This window comes from Malania oleifera, chromosome 9 (genome assembly GCF_029873635.1).
Source record: "Malania oleifera isolate guangnan ecotype guangnan chromosome 9, ASM2987363v1, whole genome shotgun sequence".
Lineage (NCBI taxonomy): Eukaryota > Viridiplantae > Streptophyta > Magnoliopsida > Santalales > Ximeniaceae > Malania > Malania oleifera.
In genome coordinates, this window is record NC_080425.1 from 96,070,162 (window position 1) to 96,082,737 (window position 12,576).

The 12,576-nt window shown below is 35.4% G+C and overlaps 2 protein-coding genes across 3 annotated transcripts; one reads left to right on the top strand and one right to left on the bottom strand.

Moving 5' to 3' along the window:
- Positions 1-3,410: 3,410 nt before the first annotated feature.
- On the top strand, positions 3,411-8,634 carry LOC131165059 (protein gamma response 1). Of its 2 annotated transcripts, none has more exons than XM_058122711.1 (3): positions 3,411-3,663; positions 6,051-7,304; positions 7,614-8,634. In XM_058122711.1, the coding sequence occupies exons 2-3, from the start codon at positions 6,053-6,055 to the stop codon at positions 8,306-8,308; spliced, it is 1,947 nt and encodes a 648-aa protein (XP_057978694.1). In that variant the 5' UTR covers positions 3,411-3,663; positions 6,051-6,052; the 3' UTR covers positions 8,309-8,634. The 2 variants fall into 2 exon arrangements, with proteins under 2 accessions (XP_057978694.1, XP_057978696.1); XM_058122713.1 differs by having other exon boundaries at positions 3,506-3,663; positions 6,202-7,304.
- Positions 8,635-10,868: 2,234 nt separating this feature from the next.
- LOC131165061 (DNA damage-repair/toleration protein DRT100-like) lies at positions 10,869-12,316 on the bottom strand. Its single transcript, XM_058122716.1, has one exon. The coding sequence runs from the start codon at positions 12,169-12,171 to the stop codon at positions 11,077-11,079; it is 1,095 nt and encodes a 364-aa protein (XP_057978699.1). The 5' UTR covers positions 12,172-12,316; the 3' UTR covers positions 10,869-11,076.
- Positions 12,317-12,576: the final 260 nt, after the last annotated feature.

The window sequence follows — 12,576 nt, forward strand, 5'->3', positions numbered from 1 at the left end:
TAAGGTATTTGGACCAATAGTCCAAACACCTGAAAATGTCAAACATGTTGGGTATAAATGGATTTTGTATGTAAAAGAAATGAAATGAATGAAATTGTGAGATACAAGGCACGTCTTGTAGCACAAGGTTTCTCACAAAGGCCTATTATAGATTATAATGACACATATTCCCTTATTATGTATGTAGTTACTTTCAGATTTCTGATTAGTTTAACGTTTTCTAAAGGACTTGACATTCGCTTCATGGACGTAGTAACAACTTACTTATATGGCTCATTGGATAATGACATATATATGAAAATCCCTGATGGATTTTAAATGCCTGAAACATATAATCCAAAACAACGGCAAATGTATTTTGTTAAATTACAAAGATCCTTGTATGGATTGAAGTAATCTAGACGAATGTGGTACAATTGTCAAACTGAATATTTGTTGAAAATTATATATGAAAATAATCTTATATGTCCTTATGTTATTATCAAGAAGAAAAATTTTGGATTTGCTATAGTTGCAGTTTATGTTGATAACATAAACATAGTAGGAACTCCATAAGAGATCTCAACAACTGTTGACTATTTAATGAAAGAATTTGAAATGAAGGATCTTGGGAAGACAAAATTTTGTCTTGGTTTTCAAGTTGAACATTTAATAAGTGGAATTCTTATTCATCAATCATCTTATGTAGAAAAAATTTTGAAACAATTTTATATGAATAAATCTTATCCATTAAGCTTCCTGATGGTTGTTCGTTAATTCACTTGATGTGAAAAATGATCTTTTTTGTCCTTGAGAAGATGATGAAGAAATCATTGGTCCGGAAGTACCTTATCTTAGTGCAATAGGAGCGCTCTTGTATCTTGCAAATTGCACTAGACCAGATATAGCTTTTGCGGTAAATTTGCTGGTAAGGTCTAGTTCTACACCAACTTATAGACATTGGAATGGAATAAAACATTTTCTTCGTTATTTCCGCGGCACATCTAATATGGGTAATTTTACCCAAAGGGAGTAAAGTCTGTGTTGAAAGGATATGTTGATGTTGGATATCTTTCTGATCCTCATAAAGCTCGATCACAAACAGACTATATCTTTACATGTGGTGATACTGCTATCCCATGGCGATCTGTAAAGCAAACAATCACTGCTACTTCTTCAAACCATTCAAAAATATTGGCAGTTCACGAAACAAGTCGTGAATGTGTATGGTTAAGAACTATAATCCAACATATTAAAGGGGCAAGTGGATTATTACTGGAGAATGACAAGTCAACAATATTGTACAAGGACAACGCAACATGTATTGCGCAAATCAAAGGTGAGTACATAAAAAGGTGATAAAATTAAACATATTTCACCAAAGTTCTTTTACACTAATGAACTTTTAAAGAAAGGAGACGTTGACATTTGTAAAATTCGTTCAAGTGACAACTCAGTAGATCTATTCACAAAAGAATTGCCAATTTCAATTTTCAAAAAGCATGTACATAACATTGGAATGCGACAACTTAAAGACATTTCTTAATTGATTGTATTTTTTAGAGAAAGTATGAATATTGTACTCTTTTTCTTTCGTTAAGGTTTTGTCTCACAGAATTTTCCTTAGCAAAGGTTTTAACGAGACATATTCATGGTGTGTAGTCATCAAAGGAGAAGTGTTGTAAAACGTGTATATTATACATGTGGATAACTATTTTGAAAATAGGTTATAACTTTTGATATGCTCACATAATGGTTTCTTATGGAATTGACTTTTGAGATGCCAATATAATCTTTAACTATATAAGGACCTGTTTTACAACCAAGGTTGATATATAAAGATAATTAGCAACATCTAATTCCTGAATAATTAGACGACTGAATTTCTATGGTTCCAAATTTCTTTACTTTAATCTTTCCTATATTTCTCTTTTTATTCATTTACAACATAATTTTCAAAATATATTGTAATTATTGACTAAGTTTTCAACTTAATTTATTAAATTGATGTCGTTTTTTTTTTTAAAAAAATTATCTTACCAAAATTGAGTAGAAGGGTAAAATTGTCATTTTTTTTATTAAACTTAATGCTGGACTCATGATCAATAATGAAAGGTTTATCTTGTCAATAAAATTAAACCTTAGGGGTTTTTATGTTAGTTTTCAAAAATTCGAGGGATAAAGTGTTATTTTCTAAAAACTAAAGAGATATTACTAGATTTTATCCTTTAAATAATATAATCAATCTTGGTGTAGCAATTACTCCCCGTTTGGTTTGATGATCGAAATTCAAGGCAGATTGAAATTCAAGTAGCAAATGTATGGAGGGAAGAAGGATTGTAATGGCTTTTGAAATGTAATTATTTTGTTTGGTTAGTAACACTAAATGATTGTAGGAATGTAGTTTCAATTTCTTTCCAACATTTGGTATTCCTTAATAGTTTTTAGAATGGAATGAAAAATAAGTTCTTTCTTATAAGAACCCCTAATACATAATTATTTAATTTGTATCATTATTTTATTTTATAGTAGTAATTTTTATTAGTGTTTATATTCTTTTTTTTTATTGTTGTTATTATTATTTGTTTTTGTACTGATTATTATCCTTAAAATAATAATAATTATCTTTTCCTTTATATTATTATTTTCTTTTTGTTAGCATTATTTTTATAGTAATAAATATTATTTCCGTTGTAATTATTATTGGTTATGATTCTTTTTATTATTTTTATGATAATTATTATTCTTAAGGTAACAATAGTTATTATTTTTGCATTTTTTATTATTATTTTTCTTGTTGTAATGATTATTTAATAGTTATAAATATTATTATAATTGTTATTAGTTATTATTGTTTCTATAATAATAACAATTAATATTATATTATTATTCGCTATTGTTTTTGTTTGAGTATTATTTTCATAATAATGATTATTACTAGTGTAATTATTTTTTTATTGTTATTATTATTATTATTATTATTATTATTTATTTTACCTTTTTTATTCTTATTATTTTTGTTGCTATTATTATTGTACAATAATAAATTTTATTTTTATTGTAATTATAATTAGTTATTATTATTATTTTTATAATAGTTATTATTCTTATAAAATATCTAATCTTAATTTTGTTATTATTAATTTTATAATAATAAATATGATTGTTCTTGCAAGTATCATTAGTTGTTATTATAATATTAATAATAATTAACATTATTAATATTTGTTATTTTTAAAACTTTTTAACTATAAATCTATGAAGTAAAAATCAATTTCAATCTATCTAGATATAAATATCGCAATTTGCTTCAAGTACTATTCTAGCCTTGATTATGTGATATAAATATTAAAATATAATTTTGTTTTTGAAATTTGATCCCATTGGAGGCTTATTAGTAGTGTGCTTCCGTTCGAAGCCAAATTAGATTTGGAGGGAATGGTCAATCTAAACAACGTCGTTTTCCTTTCACCATTAAACTGCGCCACAACCTGCTTAAATTTGCTTCCCCGCTCTGTCCCGCTATCTTTCTCCGTCACTCTCCGTCTCCTCTCCCTCTCTCTCTCTCCGAATCTGCGGAACTTCTGTTCGATCTTAGACGCCAAGCAGCTTTCCTCGCCGTCAATTTGATCATTGGGCCCCGTGGGCCGCCGCCTGTCGCCGTTGTCAACTCCTGCCGCTCAGGTACGTCCCTCTTTTCCTCTCATTTGCTGTCTCTTCGAACATCTGAGACTTCCGTTCGGTGTCAAACCCTACGCTAAGTGCTGGATTGAATCCGCTCCGCCAGTGTATATGTATTACATCCTGAGTTACATGTTGCGATTTGTCTTAAATGTCCGTTTATTCCATTCAGTGGATTATGAGATTATCTTGCAAATCTTGTTTGTAATTCTAGACATGTTTGACGTCTTATGCCTTGGTGAGATGTCTTGTACTATTTCTGAAGCTCAATCTTATTCCCATCCAAAATTATGGCAATGAGTAACACAGGGGACTCGAGAATCAAAATGAAGCAGCAGGGTAAAATAAGGGTTTAACATAGATAAAAGATTTTCTACGAGATTTTTGAAAAAATAACAGACGAAGAGAATTGTTGTTCCTCAACTTTTGTTGGACATGGCAGAGAAAAAGCAAAAAGACTTATATGAGTGCATATGGCATTGATGATTTCCATAGACATTCTATAAATAGTTCAAGCATGTGTATGAGGCTAGGAGGTAAAAAAAAAAATTGAAGGCCCCCAGAATATTTAAAGTTTTTCCTCCCCCTCAAACCCCAAACCAAAATTAATAATAAATAATAAATAAACTGACAAGAAGAATGGAGCTATATTCCATATACCTATTAAATATTAACACAGTTTTTGAAGGTTCAGTAGCAGATGGACTCGTGTTGCCATTAATCCTCTTTTTTTTTTTTTTTCCTTCCCCTTTGATTGATGGCAACCCTTCAATTTTCTTATATTAGCCTCATGCATTTTTTGTCTGGCCAATTTTTTTTTTTATTTTATTTTCTCAGCATTTTGTAGGCCAAACATGAATAAGTTTATCTCTTTTCCTCACTACTCATGGCAAAGGTTTCTCATGTTCTATGTGTTTTCTATGCAAATCAGATATGTTGAAATATTTTTCTTGTAAAATAAATCAAGATGCAATTCAAAATTTAAGAACTGAGTAAATTTTGTTCCCCCTAGCCTAAAGAATAGAAACTTCAAAAAAGGTTAATTTGGATTCTTCTAATTATGTGCAAAACAAAGACCAATGCATGCAGTAGTTTGAAATGATATTGTCCAAGTTGATGATCTATATGGCAAGGAGAAAGCATGAGGCCATGAAGATTTTAAACATGGTTGTAAGAAAGGACAAGAGGCTTACACAATATACAACCCTCAACTGAGTGGAATTTTAAAGCAGCAGTGTTTAGGCAAGTTTAAGAGAGGCTCCTCCTCAGCTAACGCATCCATAGCACATAGTTCATGTAAAATATCTTTTTCCTAGATTGTAACAAAAACCTTCATGTTCCATATTCAAATTTCATCTTTCAAAAACTTGAGCTGGTTCATAAAACAAAAAAATAAATGCATTTTTTTAGATTCTTGAATTTCAGAAACATACATTTGCAATATTTCTTTAAAATATAAATCAAGTTTCCAGACACAATATTCTAGAATTTCTGTTTCAATTATGAACTCATGTTTCTTTTCTTCTAAATTTTGGTGGGGATATGGTTGATTTGAACTAGAAAAGGCATTGTGATCCATGCAACATTACATAAACTTTTGACCTGACAAACAGAGAAGAAAAATCTATTGTGCATTGATGCAGTGTTTTCTTCCACAAACCCAACTTAGTATTTAGAAGACCCTTTTGAGTGGGGAGAGATGTTTGACAACCCAGGTGACCATAATTTTATTGGTCCAGTTGACTACCATGTTAAGATCAAACTTGCCTGTTTTAAGATTTCCACATGCAAACCCACTACGATGGCAAGAAATTCATAAAAACATAAAATTTGGCTAATATCTGATCCCTATAATGTTTCCTTGGCATTGGATAAATTTCAAGGCTATATAGGTGGGAGAGTGGCACACTTGTTTTTCATCTTCTCAGTGAAAAGGGGGAAACATGTATGTTTTTGGTATTTAATTTTCAATTTGTCTATCGATTGGTTCATCGTTTGGGTTCTTATAGATAATTAATCAATTATGATCTATGGCTTCTTGGAAATGCTTCTGCAAGTGATGGTAAAGGGGGTAAACCCACCTCTTTTTATATTCAGGCATGAATTTTGTTTCTAGATTGTGAAAATAGAATTGCATCCAAAATTATTCTGTTCTAAAGTTTTGGGGAATAGGGGCTGCTTTTACCTGTGTTTGCACATGGGGATCTGTACTACGAATATTGTTTGTTGGGTTGCACAGCAAGACTTTATCTTGGTAAAAAAATATTTCAAGGTCACCTTGTCAACTTCTGTGATTCAAAATTGACTGGTGTTTTGAGAAGGGAATTTATACTCTGGATGCTAACAATGATATTATGTTAGGAGTCTCACGCATCACTTTTGTATTCTAGATATGAGGGGGCACCTGCAAAACTCTTTGCAACTAGAGTATCCCAGTGACAATGAGGATGAGAAATTTGTTTCTGGGCTTAGTACTATACTGGTTGCCACAATTCAGGAAGCAAAAGATAAAATTTCTCAAATAGAATATATTTTCTGCAGCCAACTATTTCCTAATTTTCAATCCAAATCAAAGAGCCTTCAGAAAATTTATTCAGAGGCCAAGAAAGATGCAGAAGATGCCTGGAAAAAGAAGGAAACTGATCTCTTACTGCAGTTAGAGAAACTTAAGCTTGAAAAGCAGCAAGCTTTTGAAGAAAATAATGCTCTCCATCTGGAGATGGCAAATATGTCAAAGGAGCAGGAAGAAACTATGAAGTTGCATTTTGGAAAAATAAAAAATCTAGAGAAGAGAGTTGGTGAGCTAGAAGTGGAGCTCCTTCAGAAGTCTAGGGAAGTTGATGAGGGAATGGCATTTCAGGGAAAACTAGTCCAACTGGTTCAAGCAAAAGTCACCGCAATAGCTAATAAAGAAAAACAACTGAAAGAACTTCAAGACAACACAAACATGCATGTTGTCAAACTAAAATATTTAGAGAAGAAAGTTGATGAGCTCCAAGAGGAGCTTCGGGAGAAAACTGATAAAATAAGCAAGGGAAAGGAGTTGCAGACAAATTTACTCAAAAAAGTTGAATCACAGGATCTAAAGATGGTGGAAAATGAACTCCTGTTGAGTGATTGCAAAGAAGAAAAGGAAAAACTCAGTGTTGTTGTAGAACATCTAAAGGGCAATGTTGATAGACTCCAAGAGGAGCTGAGGAAGAAAACTGAAGAAGTAGAGGTGGGGAAAAAAATGCATGAAGAATTGCGTCAGCAGATTAATTTGAATGGCTTAAAAGTGGTTAAGAATGAACAGCAGTTAGAAGAGCATGACAGTGAGAAAAAACTGCTTCAGGCTAAATTGAAAGGTTTAGAAGAGAAAATTGATAAGCTTCAAGTGGATATCAGACGGAGGAGCAAGGAAATGGCTGAAGGAAAAGAATCGTATGAAAAATTGCTCAGACAGGCTGAATTGAAAGATTCTGAATTGCTGTCTGTGAAGAAAAGAATGAAGGATTTCATTGGTGCTTATAAAAGTCTTAAATCTCAGTACAACTACATCTGCAAAAAGCATGGCCATATCACGGAGAATATGCCGGGCCCAACTACAGCAGAAGCGGAAAGTGATTCATCGAAGCATTTTCTGAAGCCAAGTACTTCAACGGGTAAGATTTTATTGCTTATGTTTTGTTCTATGTCATCCCTCAACATGAAGTCACGAGAGGACTCATTGTGAACCCTTGGCAGAGTCACCGAGATCAGTGACTCAGTTTCTAGATCTAAATGGGCCTGTTATGCTTTTCTAGTGTTAAATTTATGTAGCTATGTAGTTTTAAAGAAATTCAATTATACCTTGAGACAAGCAAAGTGCCCAAATGTGCACGCATGGGGTTTTAGTCATTCCGTGGTGATTGCAATTGCAGCTTTGGTTAGTGGTTTAGTGCTGGCTAATTTTCTGTTTCCTTTTTTGATAGACTCCGAAAAAAAAATTCTGGATGCTTCTGCAGTTGCGTCTGACACAAACAAGCTGAAGAATGGAATCATTTTACCAGAAAATCTGGAGGATGAAAAAGGAATCAGATTAAGTAAAACCTCATGTTCCCATGCCTCTTCTGGTTCCCTTTCATCATCAAAATGGTCCGAAAAAAAATCTGGCCCGCTAGCTGGCACCAAGCGATCCACATCTTACTGGAGGGATACCAGGTCTCGGAAATGCCAAGGTGGAGCTGACCCGCACGATGATTTTCTTGATACTCCTCTTGAGAATATCAGAGAAAACTTTAACAAAGCCATAAAGGATCATGATCTTCCTGGTCCTGTACCAGAAGGCGCTAATTTTGACAGCTCTGATGATGAGACACAGGACATGAATGTAGATGACAACATGCAGAAGCAGCAAATTCCAGTGCCAGGACCAGGCACGAGGGGTTTTAAATATGTCGAACCGGTAAGAAAGAAAGCTGAGCGGGAAAATTTGAAAGGAGTTGAATGCAAGCAGTGCAAAAAATTCTATGATGCTGTTCTTCCAGATGGAGGCAAGGATGCTGATGGTAATAAGCATAATGCCCGCTGTGAGCATCATGATGGTGTTTCTAGGCATCGATACAAGTATGTTCCTCCTATGACTCCGGAAGGATTCTGGAATATTGGGTTTGATTCTGAATTGTGAGTTTCTTGAGCTGCACGCTGATCTTATTTGCAGCACACTTAACTTTGATATTTAATTATATTTTGCCTGCTTCATGGTCTTAAGTGAACGTAAGTGGGTAAAAATTGATGACAAGGTGGAGTGCAAGCAATCTTTGATCATCAAGGATAATTCATCAATTCTTCAAACATTTTCAAAGTTCCTTTCCTCAAACTTTTACAAGACCTATCATGATTGAAAAGTTAACATTTTGTAATTCTGCATTCTTTACTCAATATTTAACAAGGATGTCCATTTGTAGCAATGATTTCATCTTTGAATGGTTGAATTGTGTGATAGTTCTCATCTTCCCTTTGGAAGCCAGCGAATTCAGTATGTTATTTTTCAATTTTTGGCTTACAAAGTGACTCAGATGATATGCATATTGTATACCAAGATGCCTTTCTTAAAATTGTCTAGTTCAGAACAGAGCGGGAAAAAGGATCTGCCACATGACAATATTTTCAGACCGGCTCTAATACTAAATGTAACAACTTTGGAATTAACTTTGGTAAGATATTATCTATTTTGATCGATCAATTTCATGGATTTCTCCTCTAAAAATGCTTTGTTTGGTTAGAGTTCAATCCATTCTTATAAAGCTAAGATCCATCCTTACACAGCCTAGCTTGTATGGGGGACGTGGGGAGCGTGTTGGGAATTAAGAACAAATTTCCGAAATTTGTGAGAAACAAAATAGAGAAAGAATACATGCCAAAGAAAAATCAATCACACGTATAAGATAATATTTATATGGATCGGTAATTTTGCCTACGTCTACGAAGTTGTAGAATTTTACTATTATTAGGAAGAAAATACAAAGAGTGGCGATACAATGTTCTTCCTCTCGCTCGCAAAGTGTGATCGCATATCCTAATCACCCTTAAAAAAAATATCGAATCATCATCCAAATTTAACGCAACTAAGCTACACAAAACTCGACTTACACTCCTCCTTGGACCATTGCTACGAGTAGGATAGAAAGGCTGCCTTTGAAGATGTCTGCCTTCCCCGTCTGTACATGTACTGTAACCACGTGACCACGTGGTTGGCCGCACCCAGTGGCCATTAGAATATATACGTGGTGCTTTTTGCTTTCCTCTTTTTTACTTTATTTTTTATGTATAATATAATATGTATACACATTACACACACATGGAGTTGAAAAGCTGTAAAGTTGTTTGTCTGTCTCTCTCACATTTTCTCTTTCACAAACAGAAGCATACATATAATGCGGCCTTACGGCTCAGTTAAGTGTTGAGTTGTCGAGTAAGTAATAGAGGATGTGGTTAATTTGCAAGTTGGGAAAACTTGAGGTCTTCTCATAACTTCAGTTAGCCCAAATACTCATAAATTTAAATCTGAATCTCAAAATCTATAGTCCCAAATAAGAGTGTAAGACAATCAAGCCGGCTCGAAAGCACTTTGGACGGGCCTTGACTTGATTTTACTCTGACTCGAGTTGAATTCGAATTACTTGAGTATTTTAACGAGTTGATGTTTCGAATCTAATCAAGCTATTTAATGGCATTATTTTTTTACATCACAAGTCATATAATATTTATTTTAATTTTTTAATATTATATGTAATATTTTTAAGGTTGAACACTAATGTGTGTTTTAAAACATAATTTACAAACAAAAAGTACAACCAAATGCTAAAAAGAAACAGAAGCAAAACCAAAACAAAGCCATGCAAGTTAACATGAATGATTGTCAAAGTCGTGTACCTAGCATCAAAACCTATGAGGATGTAGATCGCATAAGTGGGGGAGAATGTCATGAGTTAAACTTGTTCAGTACATTATGTTTGCCTGTGACCACTTGCCTCGTGTGTTTGAGATGAGTTTCCATAATATAAATATTAGTGTTGGGTTATTTTCCAGTATTTATTTCATTGTAAACTAAATAAGGCAGTATGACTCCTCAGTCACTTTGATGTTTCCTAGTATTAGAGTGAGAATAGCCTAGAAAGCTCTTTAGGGAAGGGTGAATGTTCATCAGTCATTATAAAACTCACTAGCAATTGTCAATGCACTTAGCCTACTTGCCTCCTTCGCTAAGTACACCATGTCAACGGAGGATTTGTTAATGAATTATGTTTGCTTCAATGTTTACTGCTTGCTTGTCATGACTTTCATGAATTGATTACTGTTTTCCCTACTATTTGAATGAATACTAATGAAAGTGTTTCGTGAATGAATGTTGATAAATGATAAGCTGATTAGTTAAACAAGAGTGCTTTAGTTAGCGCCGCACGGCCCTTCACGATGATGTGAAAATAGTCGGACCGTAACACTTGGTAAAGAGTTGGGAAATGGGGCAACGCCAGCTAAGTTGTTGCATAAGAATTCAATAATGAATTGATTTGATCGTATATTTAATTGATTGTAATTTTTAATCTGATCAAAAATTAGGTTGATGCCCAACAGCAGTGATAAGGTTTTCTCATCATCAATTCATTAATAATATTACTCAACCACACTCCTCATTCCATAATCATAAGATTTTAAAAAGAAAAAAAAAATTAAGAGACTCCTCATGAACCATATATATATCACGTGCATTGCAACTTCCTGTCTGTCCGTTTGTCGGCTCCCACTCAAAACATAACCTAAAAAATCATATTTAAAATTTAAAATCAACAAACATACACATGAGTTTTACAGTTACCAGTCACAACAAACACAGTAAGTAACAACCGATATTTCGGAGAAGCGAAGCACAACAACGCTCGGCCGGCCGAGACACTAACAACTTTTCAGCGGCCAGCCGCACAGACAATCGTTGTTTGAAAATGACGACGCTTCCAGGCGATCATACGGCGGCCCACTTGGAATCGAACCACAGAGGTGGTTGTGACTCAAGTCCAGGTGGCCGATATATTTCGCCGACGCTACGGATTTCGGTGCCGGACCTTTCAAATTATTGTACGACAAATCGAGTGCCGTAAAGTACGATTTCGGTCCGAAAACATCCGGCACGTTACCTTGGATGGAGTTTCGGCTGAGGTTTACTATGTTAAGCCCCGAGCTGATGACGCTGTCCGGAATGGAACCGGAGATTTGGTTGCTGTCTAGATTGAGTGTCGAGAGAACCGGCATTTTCCCGAGTCCAGCCGGGATTGAACCCGATATCCGGTTCATGGATAGATCCAGATCGGCGAGTCGGTACATTTTGGAGATTGACTCGGGAATCGAGCCGCCGATTTGGTTCCGACTCAGCAGCGCTCGGCTGAGCATACCGAGTTTGCCGAAGTCCCCGGGGATGGTGCCGGCGATCCGGTTGTTTCTCATGTCAAGGTGCATTAGCCAGGCAAGGTTAACGATAGACCCCGGAATTGCGCCGGAGATTTCGTTGTCGGCGACGTTGAGGACAACGAGGCGCCGCAGGTTGCCGATGTCGGCGGGAATCTGGCCGGAAATCTTGTTGCCAATGAGGTCGAGGATTCGGAGGTAGGAGAGGGAGGTAATGCAAGGAGGGATCGGGCCGGATATTCCCTTCCAGTCGGCGACGACGAGGGTTTGGAGGCGGTCGAGGCGGCAAATGTCGGGAGAAAGCGAGCCGGTCATGAAGCCAGACCTTCCGGCTCGGGAAATGAGGGGGTCTTCGGACTCGCCGCGGAGGTTAAGGTCGGCGACCCTGCCGGTGGTGGGGTCGCAGCTGACGCCGTACCAGTTTTTGCAGCAGTCGGTGCCGGTCCAGGAGTCGAACATGCCCAAGTAAGGTTCCGACAGTGAGGCCTTAAGGGATAGTAGCGCCGCCCTGTCCGAAGGCGGGCAGCCGCCTACTGCCCAAGTTACGGCGGCGAGAGTGATCGTCGCTAAGAAGAAGAGCTTTCCCATCCCTCCCTAACGTTATCGGAGTCTTATCACTCACTTGGGCTGGAGGCTCTGAAATATGGAAGGGATATGGGTTGTTTATATATGTTTTTTTGGACAGAATTGCCCTTGCTTGTTATCATTAATTACGGTTCCAGGCCATGGCTATGAGCCGATCCAACTCGTAGGGGAAATCCTGGTTTTATAGTTAATTTTCTTATTTTTATAATAAAATTATTTTTATTAAAAATTTTGTCTCATTTTTTTAGTTTTGAAACGTTTTTAGACATCTTCTGTTATAGTTTCTTCTACAGTTTATAGTTATTTTTTAAAAAAATTTAATGATGATTGTAACAATTAATTAATTAATTCATAAAATTCGGAGGTAATATATATTGATTGCTACGTTGAAAGTAATTTCAAGATATT